The sequence below is a fragment of the Peromyscus maniculatus genome, chromosome 11, assembly GCF_049852395.1.
Source record: "Peromyscus maniculatus bairdii isolate BWxNUB_F1_BW_parent chromosome 11, HU_Pman_BW_mat_3.1, whole genome shotgun sequence".
Lineage (NCBI taxonomy): Eukaryota > Metazoa > Chordata > Mammalia > Rodentia > Cricetidae > Peromyscus > Peromyscus maniculatus.
This window is the reverse complement of record NC_134862.1, coordinates 91,263,294-91,276,863: the sequence shown is the minus strand read 5'-3', so window position 1 is coordinate 91,276,863 and position 13,570 is coordinate 91,263,294. Positions and strand designations below refer to the sequence as shown.

Here is a 13,570-nt window from a genome sequence, read left to right as displayed (position 1 = left end):
TAGCGCTAGTCACAATAGCCATGTTATAGAAACAGTCAGGGTACCCATCTGCAGATGAATGAATAAAAAAATACTGTATATTTATGCAGGGGAGGTGTATGTGTGTGTGTGTGTGTGTGTGTACACAATGGAGTATCATTCACTATAAAGGAAACAAAAACCATGTCATTTGTAGGAAAATGAACAGAAGCAAAAATCATTATTGTAAGCAAAATGAGCCCAATTCACAAAGAAATAATACGTATTTTCCCTTGTATGTAGAGCTTGGGGAAGTGTAGAAGTAAAAGGATGGCTTTCAGGATGTGGACAAGGAAATAAAACACCTTAATTTGTAGAATTACTAGATTTAAAGAAAATTCACAGTTCCCAAACTAAACAAAGAGTTATCCTCAAAAGTTGATGTCAAACAAAGAAACAAAAATCAAACAGAACCATTGAAAAATGGGCAAAGAGCTTGAACGGGCAATTCTCTAAAGGATACACCAATGATCTAAAAGCGCAAAGATGAAAAGATAGAGCATCCATAATCATCAGGGGAATGCAAATCAAGACCCACAGCGTGACCACACCCACGCCCTTTAGGATGACTTCCACCTCTCCTCTCCACTCTCCAGCCCTGATGGAACCTTCCGTGACCTCCAGTAACCCTATGCCTCTCAGAAGTGATGCTATCACAGTTTGCCCATAGCTGACTGTACCTAACCTGGGTTTGTTCCCCCATGTGCTGGCCTGGGGGCACTATGCAGTCCTAAGTACTTACTATGCATTCTGTGCCTCTTACATGCAGGGCAATTACCCTCCAAGATTAATTTCTAGTTCTCATAAGAACACTGAAGCACAGTGGTTCCAGCAGTGCCATTTCAAGGGCAGAAAAACTGAGGCTCAGAGAGATTAAGCCATCTGCCGAAGGCCACCTTGGCAAAGCCACTGCTGAGCCCTACCTTGTCCAGCTCCAAACCTGTGTATGTTCTTCCTTGGAAATAACTTTAGAAAGCAAAGTGGAGTCAGAACTATGGAATCTGAAAATAAAATCCACCACTGACACTTTAACTCTTGACCAGATGTGACAGCCCTCCGCCCTGTGTGACATGCAACTGTGCCTTACCGTGGGTCGCTTCCATAGGATGCCTTGAGTCTGGGGGGAGCTGGGTCCAAGGTCCTTGTAGCCCAAAGCTGATGGACATGCTGGGAACTCTGGATCTTTAAATAGGACCCCTGAGTTCAAGCATTGTTTTCTCAGGGTCTCAAAGTCTTGGCCCAAATACTTCACAGCATTCTGGTTAGAGCCAAGGCCCTCAGCAGCTGCACGTTGCTTGGATACCCCAGCTGCCAGGGCTGCCATAGCCTGCCTGTGAGTTCTGTAGGATGGACAGGAAAGCAGGGTTCTGTGTCCTCTGGACATCTGCCCTATAAGACAGCATGCAGGGAGGCGGGGCGTATAAACTTTTCACCTGAGGGAGGCCGTGCTCCAAAGGGACATGAATCATAAACAGGATCAAATATGTACCCAAGGTGCAGGTAAATCTGCCCCACCTTCTCCTGCTGTTCGTGAATTATTCAGAGCCCACAGGTGGAGCATATCAGAAGTCGCCAGAAGCTGGGTAGGGCAGGGGCTGGGTCCTCCCCCAGAGCCTCTGTGAGGAGTGACCCTGCTCATACCTTGGTTTTAATCCAGTGAAAATAACTTAGAACTGTGAGCCTCCAGAACATAAAAAGGATAACCCTGTGTTCTTTTTACTTTTAACATGTATGGTGCTTTGCCTGCATGTATGCCTGTGCACTACAGATGTGCCATGTCCTTGGAGGCCAGAAGAGGGTGTCAGAGTCCCAGAACTGGAGTTAACAGACAGCTGTTAGCTTCCATGTGGGTGCTAGGATCAAACCCAGGTCCTTCAGAAAAGCAGCCAGTGCTCTTGACCCCTGAGCCCTCTCTCCAGTCCTAACTTCTGCTCTTCACAGTCACTGCGTGTGTTTTCATTTGTTACAGAAAACACAGACAACTAATACAGTGTGACAAGAATTCTCTGGACCTCTTACTTACCACACAGGCTCCCTAACAGCCTGAACCATCGCCACCATCTCTGAGGGAGTTCTGGGAGCTGTAAGATGTCTCAGTGGGTAGAGGACTTGCCACACGAGCGGGAGAATCTACATTCAGAGGTAGAGATGGAATGATACAAAACCCAAGGCCATCCTGGGCTACATATTGAGTTCAAAGCCAGCCTGGGCTGCATGAGCCCCTGTCTCCAAAATGAAATAAAACAAAATATAAAATAATCATGGTTTGGTAGACCTAGGGTAACATGCAAGAACCTACAGTCTTTAAACCATTACCCCTCAGATGATTCTAACACAAGGGTTCACACTAGACTCTGAACCAGATGGTCTCTGAGACCTGCAACTGTTTACCTCCATAGTGATGATAAGCCTTGTGTTCAACCCTGTGCTAGGTAATTCTGAGCGAGCAGAAAGCACATTCACCTCTCCATGCATGAAGAGAAAATAACTTGTTTTCTGAGGAGTCATCAAAAATACAAGGTCAGATTGACCTTCAGAGGCTCAAGTCAGTTATCTGAAGGATTTGATTCCCCTTATGCCTTGGGAGTCCCCCTTTATTCCCTCAAAACTCCTTTTCCTTTGAATCAAGACTCACTCACGGTTCGGCTCATTGAGCATTCACAGTCAAATTTTCACCCATGCACAAAGCTGACCCAGTCTTTCTTTAAAACAGAACCCCAGCTCCATCCTATCCCTTGAAGTTGCCTGGAACACTGAAGATTCTAGAAGCCCAGCTTATTGGTAGGGTAGTGAGGGGAAGGGCTTATTCTTATTTCCGACTCTGTCATCTAATTATCTGAAGTTGACGATGAGTCACGGGAACAATGTGGCCATTTCAAACCCAGATCGGACCGTCCCCAGCAAGCTTAGCAGGGAATGGGGCTTCTGTGGGGCTAGTGGGCGTCCAAGCACACTGACACTGGCCCTGTTGGCTTGGCACCTGTCTCCATGTCTCTCCTTCCTCCGTGTTCTCCCCTAGAAGGCTTGCTTTCTGTTTATGGGATGGCACGCTTGTCCCTCCTCAGGGCTCTGCACGTGCTGTTCCTACCAACTGAAATGTTCTTCTGCTCTGCCCTCTGCTCACCCTTCAGACTTGTGCCCCAGGAAAGGTTTTCTCCAACCCCATCCCTCAAATTGAGCCACGCCCCCTCGTACACTATCAGATGAGTAATGCAAGACCCCGCCCAGCACGAACTCCTGCAATCAGTGAATTAAAGCCCCTCTGCCCCATCAGGCTGGTTTTATTTGTCTTTCAATCCTTGGGTCCTAGGACACTCCCAGAAACTTAGTTAAATCTCCATTACATGAAGAAACAACCACATATCAAGATGTCCAGTATCTGAATAGATCTAAGCCAGACATAACAGACCTGGCAACCCCATGCAGGGTCACCAGTTAATTAATAAAGGCCTCATGGGATTGTTTTCCTGCCTGTTTCTTCCCTGTGCTTCCCCAAAGCATTCCCCTGAGACTGACAAAAATGAGCAAGCCCTTCCTCCTCCAAGCACAGAAGCAGCGCAGCTGGTGATTTTGCTTCCCCGGGAGGGAGCTCCTTCGGGGTTAGCCATCCATCTATCCTTCCTTCCCACTCCCCCTTCCTAAATTGCCTCACTCCCGATCCAGATACTACACCAACCAGCCCTTTCCCATCGTGCAGGCAGGTCTGAGCTGCTGCAAATAGAGCCCTCATTTGCCCAGTCCTGAAATGAATGGAGAGTGGAGGGAAGCCTGGCTCACCAGCCCCTCTTGATCAGACAGCCAGTGTCTACCTGTTATCCAGCCAGGCACCAAGGAGGAAGCAGCTTGCACCCACAGTCTCCGTCCATCTGGACAGATGTCTTCCCAACCTCATGCCTGAGACAGCTGCAAGAGACAGAGCCAGCTCCCTGCCAGGAAGCCTCAGGATCCATTACAGAGGTAAGGAGTCTGTGCAGACACCTGCCTGGCAGCCCCTACTTAATAAGAACACCTCTTGGCAAACAGCCCAAGTGCACATCAGCCAACTCAGCCCCTGAACCTTACCCACAGATAAGCCCTCCATGGCCACAGGGAGCCAGGCAACAGTAGTAGCCCCTCAGTGAAAGAGATGAATCACCTTGGTTGCACCCAAGGGTCCAAGTATGCTTCTCAGGCAATTAAAGTTTGCAAAGCTTGTTGTCTTGCATAACTACAGTGCTGGAAAAGGGATGGGCGAAAGCTGGCAGATTCGTCCCCTGAGCCTCCTGTGTTCAGAATGCTAAGAAAAGCAGGGGTTGGACTTGGTGTCAAGAGCATTTTGGGGTTCTCAGATCTGGCTGGCAAAAATGGAAACCAGTACAGATGTTTTGGGAAACAGTCTGGCAGTTTTTGCAAAACGCCAGATGTGGAGTTGCATGGTAACTCCCGGCAGCACTCCAAAGTTAGCAAGAACTGAACAAAAATAGAAAGTATATGCCCGCTCACACCTTGTACATGGATGCTTGTACAACAAAGAGTTCTTCCTAACAGCCAAAGGGTACAAAGAAGCAGACTCCAATCAATAGGTAGATCAACAAAATGTAGTACATCCAGAGAACAGAATAGTGTTTAGTCATTAAAAGGAGTGCAGCACCTAGGTGTGGTGTCATATACCCTGGGATCTCAGCACTCGGGAGGCAAAGGCAAGAGGATCATGAGCTCACGGCTAGCCCAGATGACCCAGCAAGACCCAATGGCTGGCAGAGGGGAAGGGTAGCTCACAGTACAACACCCAGCAAAGCCCTGAATTCCATCCCCCAAGAGTAAAAGACTGCTGCATGCATGAAAACTTTATGCAAATTAAACAAAGCTAATTATCAAAGACATGTCACTCTCAAAGTCACTGTAATGAAACACCTAACAATCAAGTTTCAAAGTTTTCATCCTTTATGGCAGGGAGGGCCTGACAGCAGCATGACTTACATCATGGCAGTCCCAGAGCAAGAATGGCCGCTCTCTAGAAGGCCTTCCCTTTTGTCCTTCCCGTTTTCTGGGCTCCCAGCCTACAGGATGGAACCATCCATATTCAAGGCAGGTTTTTTTCCCCCTTAGTCTCTAGAAATGCCTTCACCACCCAAGAATGCTTCATTCATCTCTTAGGCACTCCTCAATCCAGTCAGGTTGACATCAAGATTAACCATCATGTCCAGTTACAGGAGACTTCCAAAGCTGGCAAAGCCATAGAGACAGAAAGTGACAGCCAGGAACTGGGAAGAGGGGGGATTGGGACTGACTACTACAAGGTCCACAGCTTTTTGGAGTGATGGACTTAGCTAGAGGTGATGGCTGTACAACTAAAAGTCACACCTTAAATGTATGTCTGAAACAATGATGTGGAGTATATCTCCACACAAAATCTAAATAGAGCCAAGTATTGTGACTCATGCTTGGAATGTCAGCACTTAGGAGGCTAAAGCACCCTGAGTGACAGAGTGAATTCGGTACAAGACTAGATGACACAATAATGAGGGTGAGAGTGTGGGGAGGAAAGGACAAAGGAGGGAGAAGGGTAGGAGGGAGTAAGAAAGGAAAATATTACATAATGGAGGACGTGCCATGATCGGAGTACAAGGCTGGCTTCCCATCTGCCCAGGACATCAAATGGTCCATTATGCAGCAGGGTTCTGGGGCTGTGCCCAGAACCTTTTCTAGCCACACGAGAGTGGGGGGAGGGAGAGGAAGAGAGAGAGAAAGCTGACCAAGTGATAGTATTGGGGTGTATCCCTCACCAGGTCTGTGAGATCACTCATGACAGCTTGGAGTTATACATCAGGCCCTCGTCCCTGGCAAGAAGGAACCCAATGAAGCCCAGGTGGGAGACTGGCTGAGATTGCCCTCCAGTGGCCAATGCAGGTCCTGCTGAACCACTGTGGCTAAGAGAGGGTGGTAAACCATTCATTGGAATAAACTAGGTCTACACAGAGCTTTTACATTGGTTGGCTGATCAGACTTATAGCATCCCCACAGCCAGACTCGCCCAAGATCACTCAGATAGTGAATTTGAGGCCAAATCTTCTGATTTGATATTTTGTTATCTTCTCACCACTAAGATCCACAATTTCCAAAGCATCTGGATAACAGGCAGAGATGGGATGGACTGTCCACAAGAACACTAAGAGGGCAAGGGGTCCAGATGGGCAGAGGAATAAAGGACAAATAAATGTAGCCTGTCCCTACCAAACTTGAGTGCCATAGCAAGATGGGGTAGCACTCAAGGACAGAATGATGGACTCTGAGGTTGGTGAGTAATAAGGAGGTATTCAGGGAACAGGTAGCATTCCAGTTATGAAAGGAATTAAGGGTAGGGATTTTGGAAAAAGGCAGTAGAGAAACAAGCCTATGGGCTATGAGGAGCAGGACAGCAATAACAGTGAGGAAGACCCTGCACCCAGCAGGGCAGTGAGGAGGAACCCTGCACACAGCATGGCAGTGAGGAAGACCCTGCACCCAGCATGGCAGTGAGGAAGACCCTGCACCCAGCATGGCAGTGAAGAAGACCCTGCACAAGGCATGGTAGTGAGGAAGACCCTGCACCCAGCATGGCAGTGAAGAACCGTGCACCCAGCATGGCAGTGAGGAAGAATCCTGCACACAGCATGGCAGTGAGGAAGACCCTGCACACAGCATGGCAGTGAGGAAGAATCCTGCACACAGCATGGCAGTGAGGAAGAATCCTGCACACAACACTAAGAGAATCTCCATGATGCACTGCAGAGCAGTAGATGAGCTACAAGATGAAGAGACACTGAGGGGCCCTGGTGGGTGTTACCCAACAAAGACACTTTCTCATAATTAGAAGACAGCTTCTGGGAATCAGGCAAGAACTGGTGGCAGCCTAAATAGATAGTGGCCGCAGGGCTGCACAAAAGGGAGACTAGTTCCCAAGCTTCCATCCCTGTGAGGCCATGGGTGATGGGAGATGGGTAAAGAGAAAGAGATGTGGCCAGGGTTCTTACATATTATGTGCATATGAAATTTGTGCATACTAGTGTACAAATAAAATCAATTTATCTATCTCTCTAGCCATCTACCTATCTCTATCCCCTTTCCCTCCCTCCCTTCTTTCCTTCTTTTCTTTCTTCTGGCACAAAGTTCCCAAAACTTCTGGAATTTCCCAAGCAATTAGGGATAGTAGAAGCGTGTTTTATGCCAATATCAAGTCTTTGATATAAGTTCCTAACAGAGCTCCTAAATCCCTTGGAATTTCCTGGGTGCTAATGCATCTTTGCTTTTAATGGGGTGTCTCTGGGTGGGCTTCTGGATCGGGGTAGTCACAAAAAGAAAAACATCAAAAATTAAAAAAACTAAATAAACAAATAAAAATAAAGGAGGCTATCAGGAGCCTGGAACTTGCCATTAGGGTCCTATCCCCCAAGAAGGAAAGTACTGGATTGAACCAATCTCCATCCTGCATACATTATAAGTTCAATGGTGTGGTTGGAAAGCCCCCAGGCTGTGGACCATGTGGCATGATAGGAAGGTGGAATATCTAAAGAGGGCTTGGAAGCTCCAGCCCCCTCCCCATACACTCAGCCCCCGGCATGTGTCCCAAAAGGCTACCTATGAGTTGTATTCTTCTACACTAAGTGGACACCCTAGTAAGTAAACCTGCCTTGAGTCAAGTCAGATGAGCTATTTAAATCAATGAGGAGATGGGTGTCTTAGGAACCTTCATTTGGGACCAAGTTGTACAGGAAGTGGTGGCACACTTAAAGCAATATGAATCCATTACTTAAGAGAATGAGGCAAATGGATTTTGAGTTTGAGCCCAGCCTGGGCTATATAGCAAGACAAGATTTTGTCTCAAAAGATAATTTTCTTAAATTTGGCCAAGTTGAACAGGAGTGAACACAAAGGGTACCACCCAACACTAGCAATGAGACCTAAAGAGGAGGCAGCCTTGTAGGTCTGCACCTTCATCTCAGGGGGCCTGCAGAATCTAAGAAAATATAAGACACACAGCTGGTATTGGAGAATCAGTCAATGTGAGGGGAACCCCAGATCTGGGGTCAGAAGCAGGGTAGGCTGTGAACAGAGACAAGCAGGGAAAGTTCCCCAGGACTCACAGCATGGTGATGGCCCTGACCCCACTAGCCTAACCTCATTTCACCCACACTGAGGCAGCTCAGAATTCACAGTCTAAGAAAATGGGGAGATGCTGTCTTTCCCTCTGGAAGGAAGCCACTCACTAGGGAAGAAGGTGTACTGAGCTGGGAGTTCTTATGGTTTTAGAAAAGGTCATAGAGACAGGAGCTAGAGTGTCTCCCAGTCCCAAGCTCTTTATAGACTCCACATGCAGCCTTAGGCTGATCACATGGATGTGGGGGTTGTTCTTGATGGACACTACTCACTGTCATACTTCCCTGCCTTTAGTCCCCAATGCCGAGTGGTCATGGGTATCCTGCATCATTCCACCACTACCATCACCACCGCTCAGTTTGGTTTTTTGAAACAGACGCTTTACTCTTTGGTCAGTGCTATGGGATGTTCTGTATGTCCTGTGAGAGCCCGATCTCGGGTTCCTCGTGGCTTTACCCAGCAGGCCCGCATAGAGGATGATTAGGACCACGGGCCTGGCAGGTGGAGGTGTCTGAGATGGTCTGCACTTGGCTGTGCTGGGGGATGGTCTGTATGTCAAGTTGCTCTGATTGGTCAATAAATAAAACACTGATTGGCCGTGGCTAGGCAGGAAGTATAGGTGGGACTAACAGAGAGGAGAAAAGAAAGAACAGGAAGGCAGAAGGAGTCACTGCCAGCCGCCACCCTGACAAGCAGCATGAAAAGATGCCGGTAAGCCACGAGCTGTGTGGCAAGGTATAGATTTATAGAAATGGATTAATTTAATTTATAAGAACAGTTAGCAAGAAGCCTGCCAGGGCCATACAGTTTGTAAGCAATATAAGTCTCTGTGTTTATTTGGTTGGGTCTGAGTGGCTGTGGGACTGGCGGGTGACAGAGATTTGTCCTGACTGTGGGCAAGGCAGGAAAACTCCAGCTACAGTCCAGGCTGATCTAGAACTCACTATATGACTCAGACAGAGCTTAAAAGGTAGATGATGCTGCAGCCTCAGCCATCCAAGTGCTAGACGGGAGCCATCACATCTGGCGTCTACTTTTCTTTCATGATAAAGTTTCTGGAAAGCAATGTATGTATTCACTGTCTCCTCCTTACTGTCCCTCCAGGGGGATTTTCAGGGGAAACCATGGGCCGGGCCCCCAGCCACTGATACCACTCATCTAACGTTGACTCTTAGTCCTCCTTGCATTGGACCTGCAAGCAGCAAATCAAACACAGGACAGTGACCTTTCCTCCTGAAAACGATGGTGGGGTGGATGCCAGGAAGGAGACCCTGGAAAGAGACTGTACCTAGAGCACAGGGGAGAGGCTGGCCCCTGGAGGCCACAGGTATAAAGGCAGATCCAGGGGTAAGGGCGATGTGAGCACAGAGCCTGGGAACTCCGATAGCTTTGACTTTCTCTTGGAAATAGACATTCAAGCCACTAGGGAAGAGTGAAAATGATGCAGTGGTGAGGGATGGGAGAGGGAGAGAAACTGAGACTAAGAGAAAGAACAAGAGACATAATTCTAGAAGGCAGCATCTGGGGGCATTTGAGTTGGTAATTGCCAATTTAACATGAGACCGATCCATATATGTATGATTTATCTAGTATACTAACCAATTATCCCAAACTTAATGGTCTAGAACAGCAAATATTTATTAACTCACAGTTTCTGAGGAGAATGAATTTAGGGGCGACTTTAGCCTGGAGAGTCCTTCAAGGGGCTGCATCTCTGAGAAGGTGTTGGGGAGGGAAGGGGGCTGAAGTTAATGGATGGTGTGAGCAGAGTGGCAGGATCTCAGATCAAGATGGCTCACACACATGGCTGTGAGTCAGATCCTTCAATCCCTCCATGGGCCTTCTGTGGGCTGCTTGTGTGTCCTCATGACACAGGGACTGCCTTATTCTAGGCCACGTGATCTCAAGAGAAGGCAGAGCATGAAGTGGCACACAATTACTTAGGATGTATTCTACTACTAAAGCAAATGGCTGTGCCAAGCCTGCTCTCATCAGGGAGGGTTTAGCCTCTCCCTTTAAAGAGAGGGCCTAAGAGCACATCTTTAAACTACTGCAGCTTGATTGTGTACTATGGGCCAGCCACATCCTACTACGCAGGTCATGTACGTGTGGGCAAAAAGCTGGGTTAAACAGAGTTATAGGAATAGGAAGTCAAGGACCAGAGACTTCATGGTACTTGGCCTCCAGGACTTAGAAGGTGGATTATTCAAATGGCTAATCACAGCTCCAGGGGCCTAGCAGGACATGTGGGTTCTGATGCCACTGCTCCCCCGTCAGCTAGCCTTGGCCTGGGCTAGTCCAGTCTTTTTCTCAGCTAGCCCCCTGAGATACTCACTGTCTTTGCCCCAGGACAACTTGGACTTCCCACTGGTCCATCACAGCCTGGCCAGTGCCAACTCTCTACTAAGGGACAAGGGAGTCCTTCATTTCTCAACCCAAATTCCCAAGAGGGGAGATCCTAATTGTTCCAGATATTTCTTTTAACCATGCCGCATGGGTCTTAAAGGTCATTTACTGAGCCAAGAATTGGTTGCTGTGATGTAGGACAGTAGCTTTCCAGCTACAGTTTAGAGCCCGGCCCATTTCCACACTCAGGGATCAGTGTATGAGCACTCCCAGCAGCCAGCCCTGTCTTCCTCTATGAAAGGTGGCACCACAGGAGCAGGCAGTCAGGGCCACTTTGCCAACCATCATAGAAGCCATTAGAAGCTCTGCCACTAGCAACATATGGCACCCCCACCCCCACCCCCCGCCAGAGGGGGTTCTGGGTGGTATGTTGGAAACATAAGTGTGGTGTGTTCCCTTTAACTGCCAGCTTTATTTGAAGATTTGTGGTTTTTGTTGTTGTTTTGGTTTGATTTGATTGTAAGAGGAATTAAAGCGGCCAGCCATAGCTGTGCATGGCCACTTTAAACTCAGCACTCAGAAGGCAGAGGCAGGAGGATCCCTGTGAGTTTAAGACTAGCCTAGTCTACTCATAGCAAGTTCCAGGCCAGCCAACGATACATAGTGAGACCATCTCAAAAAGCAAAGCTGGGATTTTCCTTGTACCACGGCCTGTTGGTGTATCAGTCCTGTGCAATGCCTTCCACCATCAGCCATGTTCTGCAGATGGGGAAGTGGGGCTTCATCACATTGGCCGTCCATAGCAAAATCAAACTCTGAACTCGTTTGTCTCAGCTAATACCAAGATATGAAGATACTGTGTTGGCTTTGCGTAAAGCAGCGGTTTCTCAACCTTCCTAATGCTGCAGCCCTTTAATACAGTTCCTCATGTTCTGGGGACCCCAAACCATAAAATTACTTCATTGCTACTTCATAACTGTAATTTTGCTACTGCTATGAATTGTAATGTAAATAATTGATAGGCAGACCCCAGAGAGATCGCAGCCCACATGTTGAGAACCACTGGCTTAAAGGGTCAGGCATTACTTTACAGTATGTTAGATGTTCCCAAAGACTTGGACTAATTTAGGCTGCTGTCTTGTCACAGACAAGATTCCCCATGGGGTCTACAAAGTTCCCAGTGGGAGTCCCTGGAAGATCCCCTCCCCCCAGGAATCCTGTAGCAAGGACCTAGGGGTATTCTAAAGAGATCCCAGGAATACAGCATGCTAGGTCAGTGGCGGTTCTGGCTAGCTCAAAGCAGTGGTGATAAATGTCGGAAGGTACAGAAACCAAGCTGCTCCCATGGCAGCAGCTGGTGGTCTCTGCTGCCCCCTAGGACCCAGATCATTCCCAACAAGCCCATAGCCTGGTTGAGCATTAGCTCTGTAGCAACCTCTCTTCTTATCTCACTGGGTAGTTGCTACTGGTGCTTTGAGAAACACCTACAAAGCATATTTTAAGCACGTTTTTAAGTGACTGAAAATTGATAAAGGGAAAGAACTGTGCATTTTCCCTGGCTTTCATGCATGGGCTGTATTCCAGGGTAATTAAATAATTGATAAGGGGTGGAGAGATGGCCACCAGTGGGTAAGAGGGCTGCTCTTGCAGAGTACCTGAGTTCAATGCTCAGCACCCACATGGCCGCTCACAACTGTCTGTAGCTCCAGTCCCAGGGGATCCAGCACCCTCTCTGGCTTCTTTGAACACGAGCACACACATGGTACACAGACATACATGTAAGCAAAACACCAATATGCATAATCTTTTTTAAATTGCCGGGTGTGGCAACGCATGCCTTTAATCCCAGAACTCAGGAGGCAGGGACAGACGGATCTCTGTGAGTTCCAGTCCTACCTGGGTCTACATAGTGAGTCCCAAGCCAGCCAGGGCTATATAGTGATACCTTGTCTCAAATAAATAAATGTAAATAAATGTTTTTAATTTAAGAATAATAATAATTGATAATGAATGTTTTTCCTTATGGAATAACTACAACCAATCAGGGAACAGGTGATAGAAGTCAACATTTTTTCAGCCTTTAATGACGTAATGGACGTAGGCAGCTGTCACCAAGGGTGCTGGCATGATTAGATGCAAGGCTAATAAGAAGCTCTGGGATGGATGGAACAGGCCGAGACACCCAAGCCTCACTGTCATTCTGAGCATCTGCACCTGGGACACTGTTGCCTTGCAATGTGCTGAGACAGGGTGACAACATGAGCCACCCGTGAGATATCCTGTCTTCTTCCCAAAACAAGTCGAATCTAACCCAACCTCCGTGGTAACTGTCAGGAGATTCAGTGGGATTTCTCCACCCCTGAACCACTGACATTATGGTCTGATGACCACCAAGAAATAACAGAACAACGAACTAACCAACTGTCTTAGGGATGTGTTGCTGTGAACAGACGCGATGACCACGGCAACTCCCATAAAGGAAAACATTTAATTTGGGGGGGGGGGCGGAGGCGGGCTAACAGTTCAGAGGTTTTGTCTTGGTGGGGAGCATGGCAGCATGCAGGCAGACATGATGCTGGAGAGGTAGCTGAGAGTTCTACAACTTGATCCACAGGTAACAGAAGTGAATGTCACACTAAACTTGGCTTGATCATTTGAGAGCTCAAAGCCCTCCCTCCCTCCAGGGATGCAATTCCTCCAACAAAGCCACACCTGCTTCAACAAGGTCACCGCCCCCCCCCCATAGTACCACTCCCCGTGAGCCTAAGGGAGCCATTTTTTTTTCTTACTGAAATGTCCACTCATCGTATTCTTTTGTTGAATCTGCTGCTTACGTGCACAGATAATGTCTGGGGACTATATAGAATCTGCCCTTGCTTGCCTTGTTTATATTTCCTGTATTTTGTTTCTACATCTTGACTGCAGTTTCCCCTCCTCCATTCCTCCCAGTCCTCCCACCCCACCCCCAATCCACTCTTCCTCTGTTTCTCTCCAGAAGAGGGCAGGCCTCCCAAGGATGTCAACCACACATGGTATATCAAGTTGCAGTAAGACTAGGCACCTCCCCTCCTATAAAGGCTGGATGAGGCAA

General features: G+C 47.8%; 1 protein-coding gene across 2 annotated transcripts in view; it reads right to left on the bottom strand.

Moving 5' to 3' along the window:
- The window catches only part of Capn8 (calpain 8), a 71,778-nt gene extending 70,258 nt beyond the window's left edge, over nt 1-1,520 (bottom strand). The window contains exon 1 of one of the 2 annotated variants that reach the window (XM_076548122.1): nt 1,106-1,520. In XM_076548122.1, coding sequence (XP_076404237.1) covers nt 1,106-1,402 — 297 coding nt within the window. In that variant the 5' untranslated portion in view covers nt 1,403-1,520. The remainder of the gene's footprint in view (nt 1-1,105) is intronic. The other variant, XM_006988623.4, reaches the window with a different exon arrangement.
- Nucleotides 1,521-13,570: the final 12,050 nt, after the last annotated feature.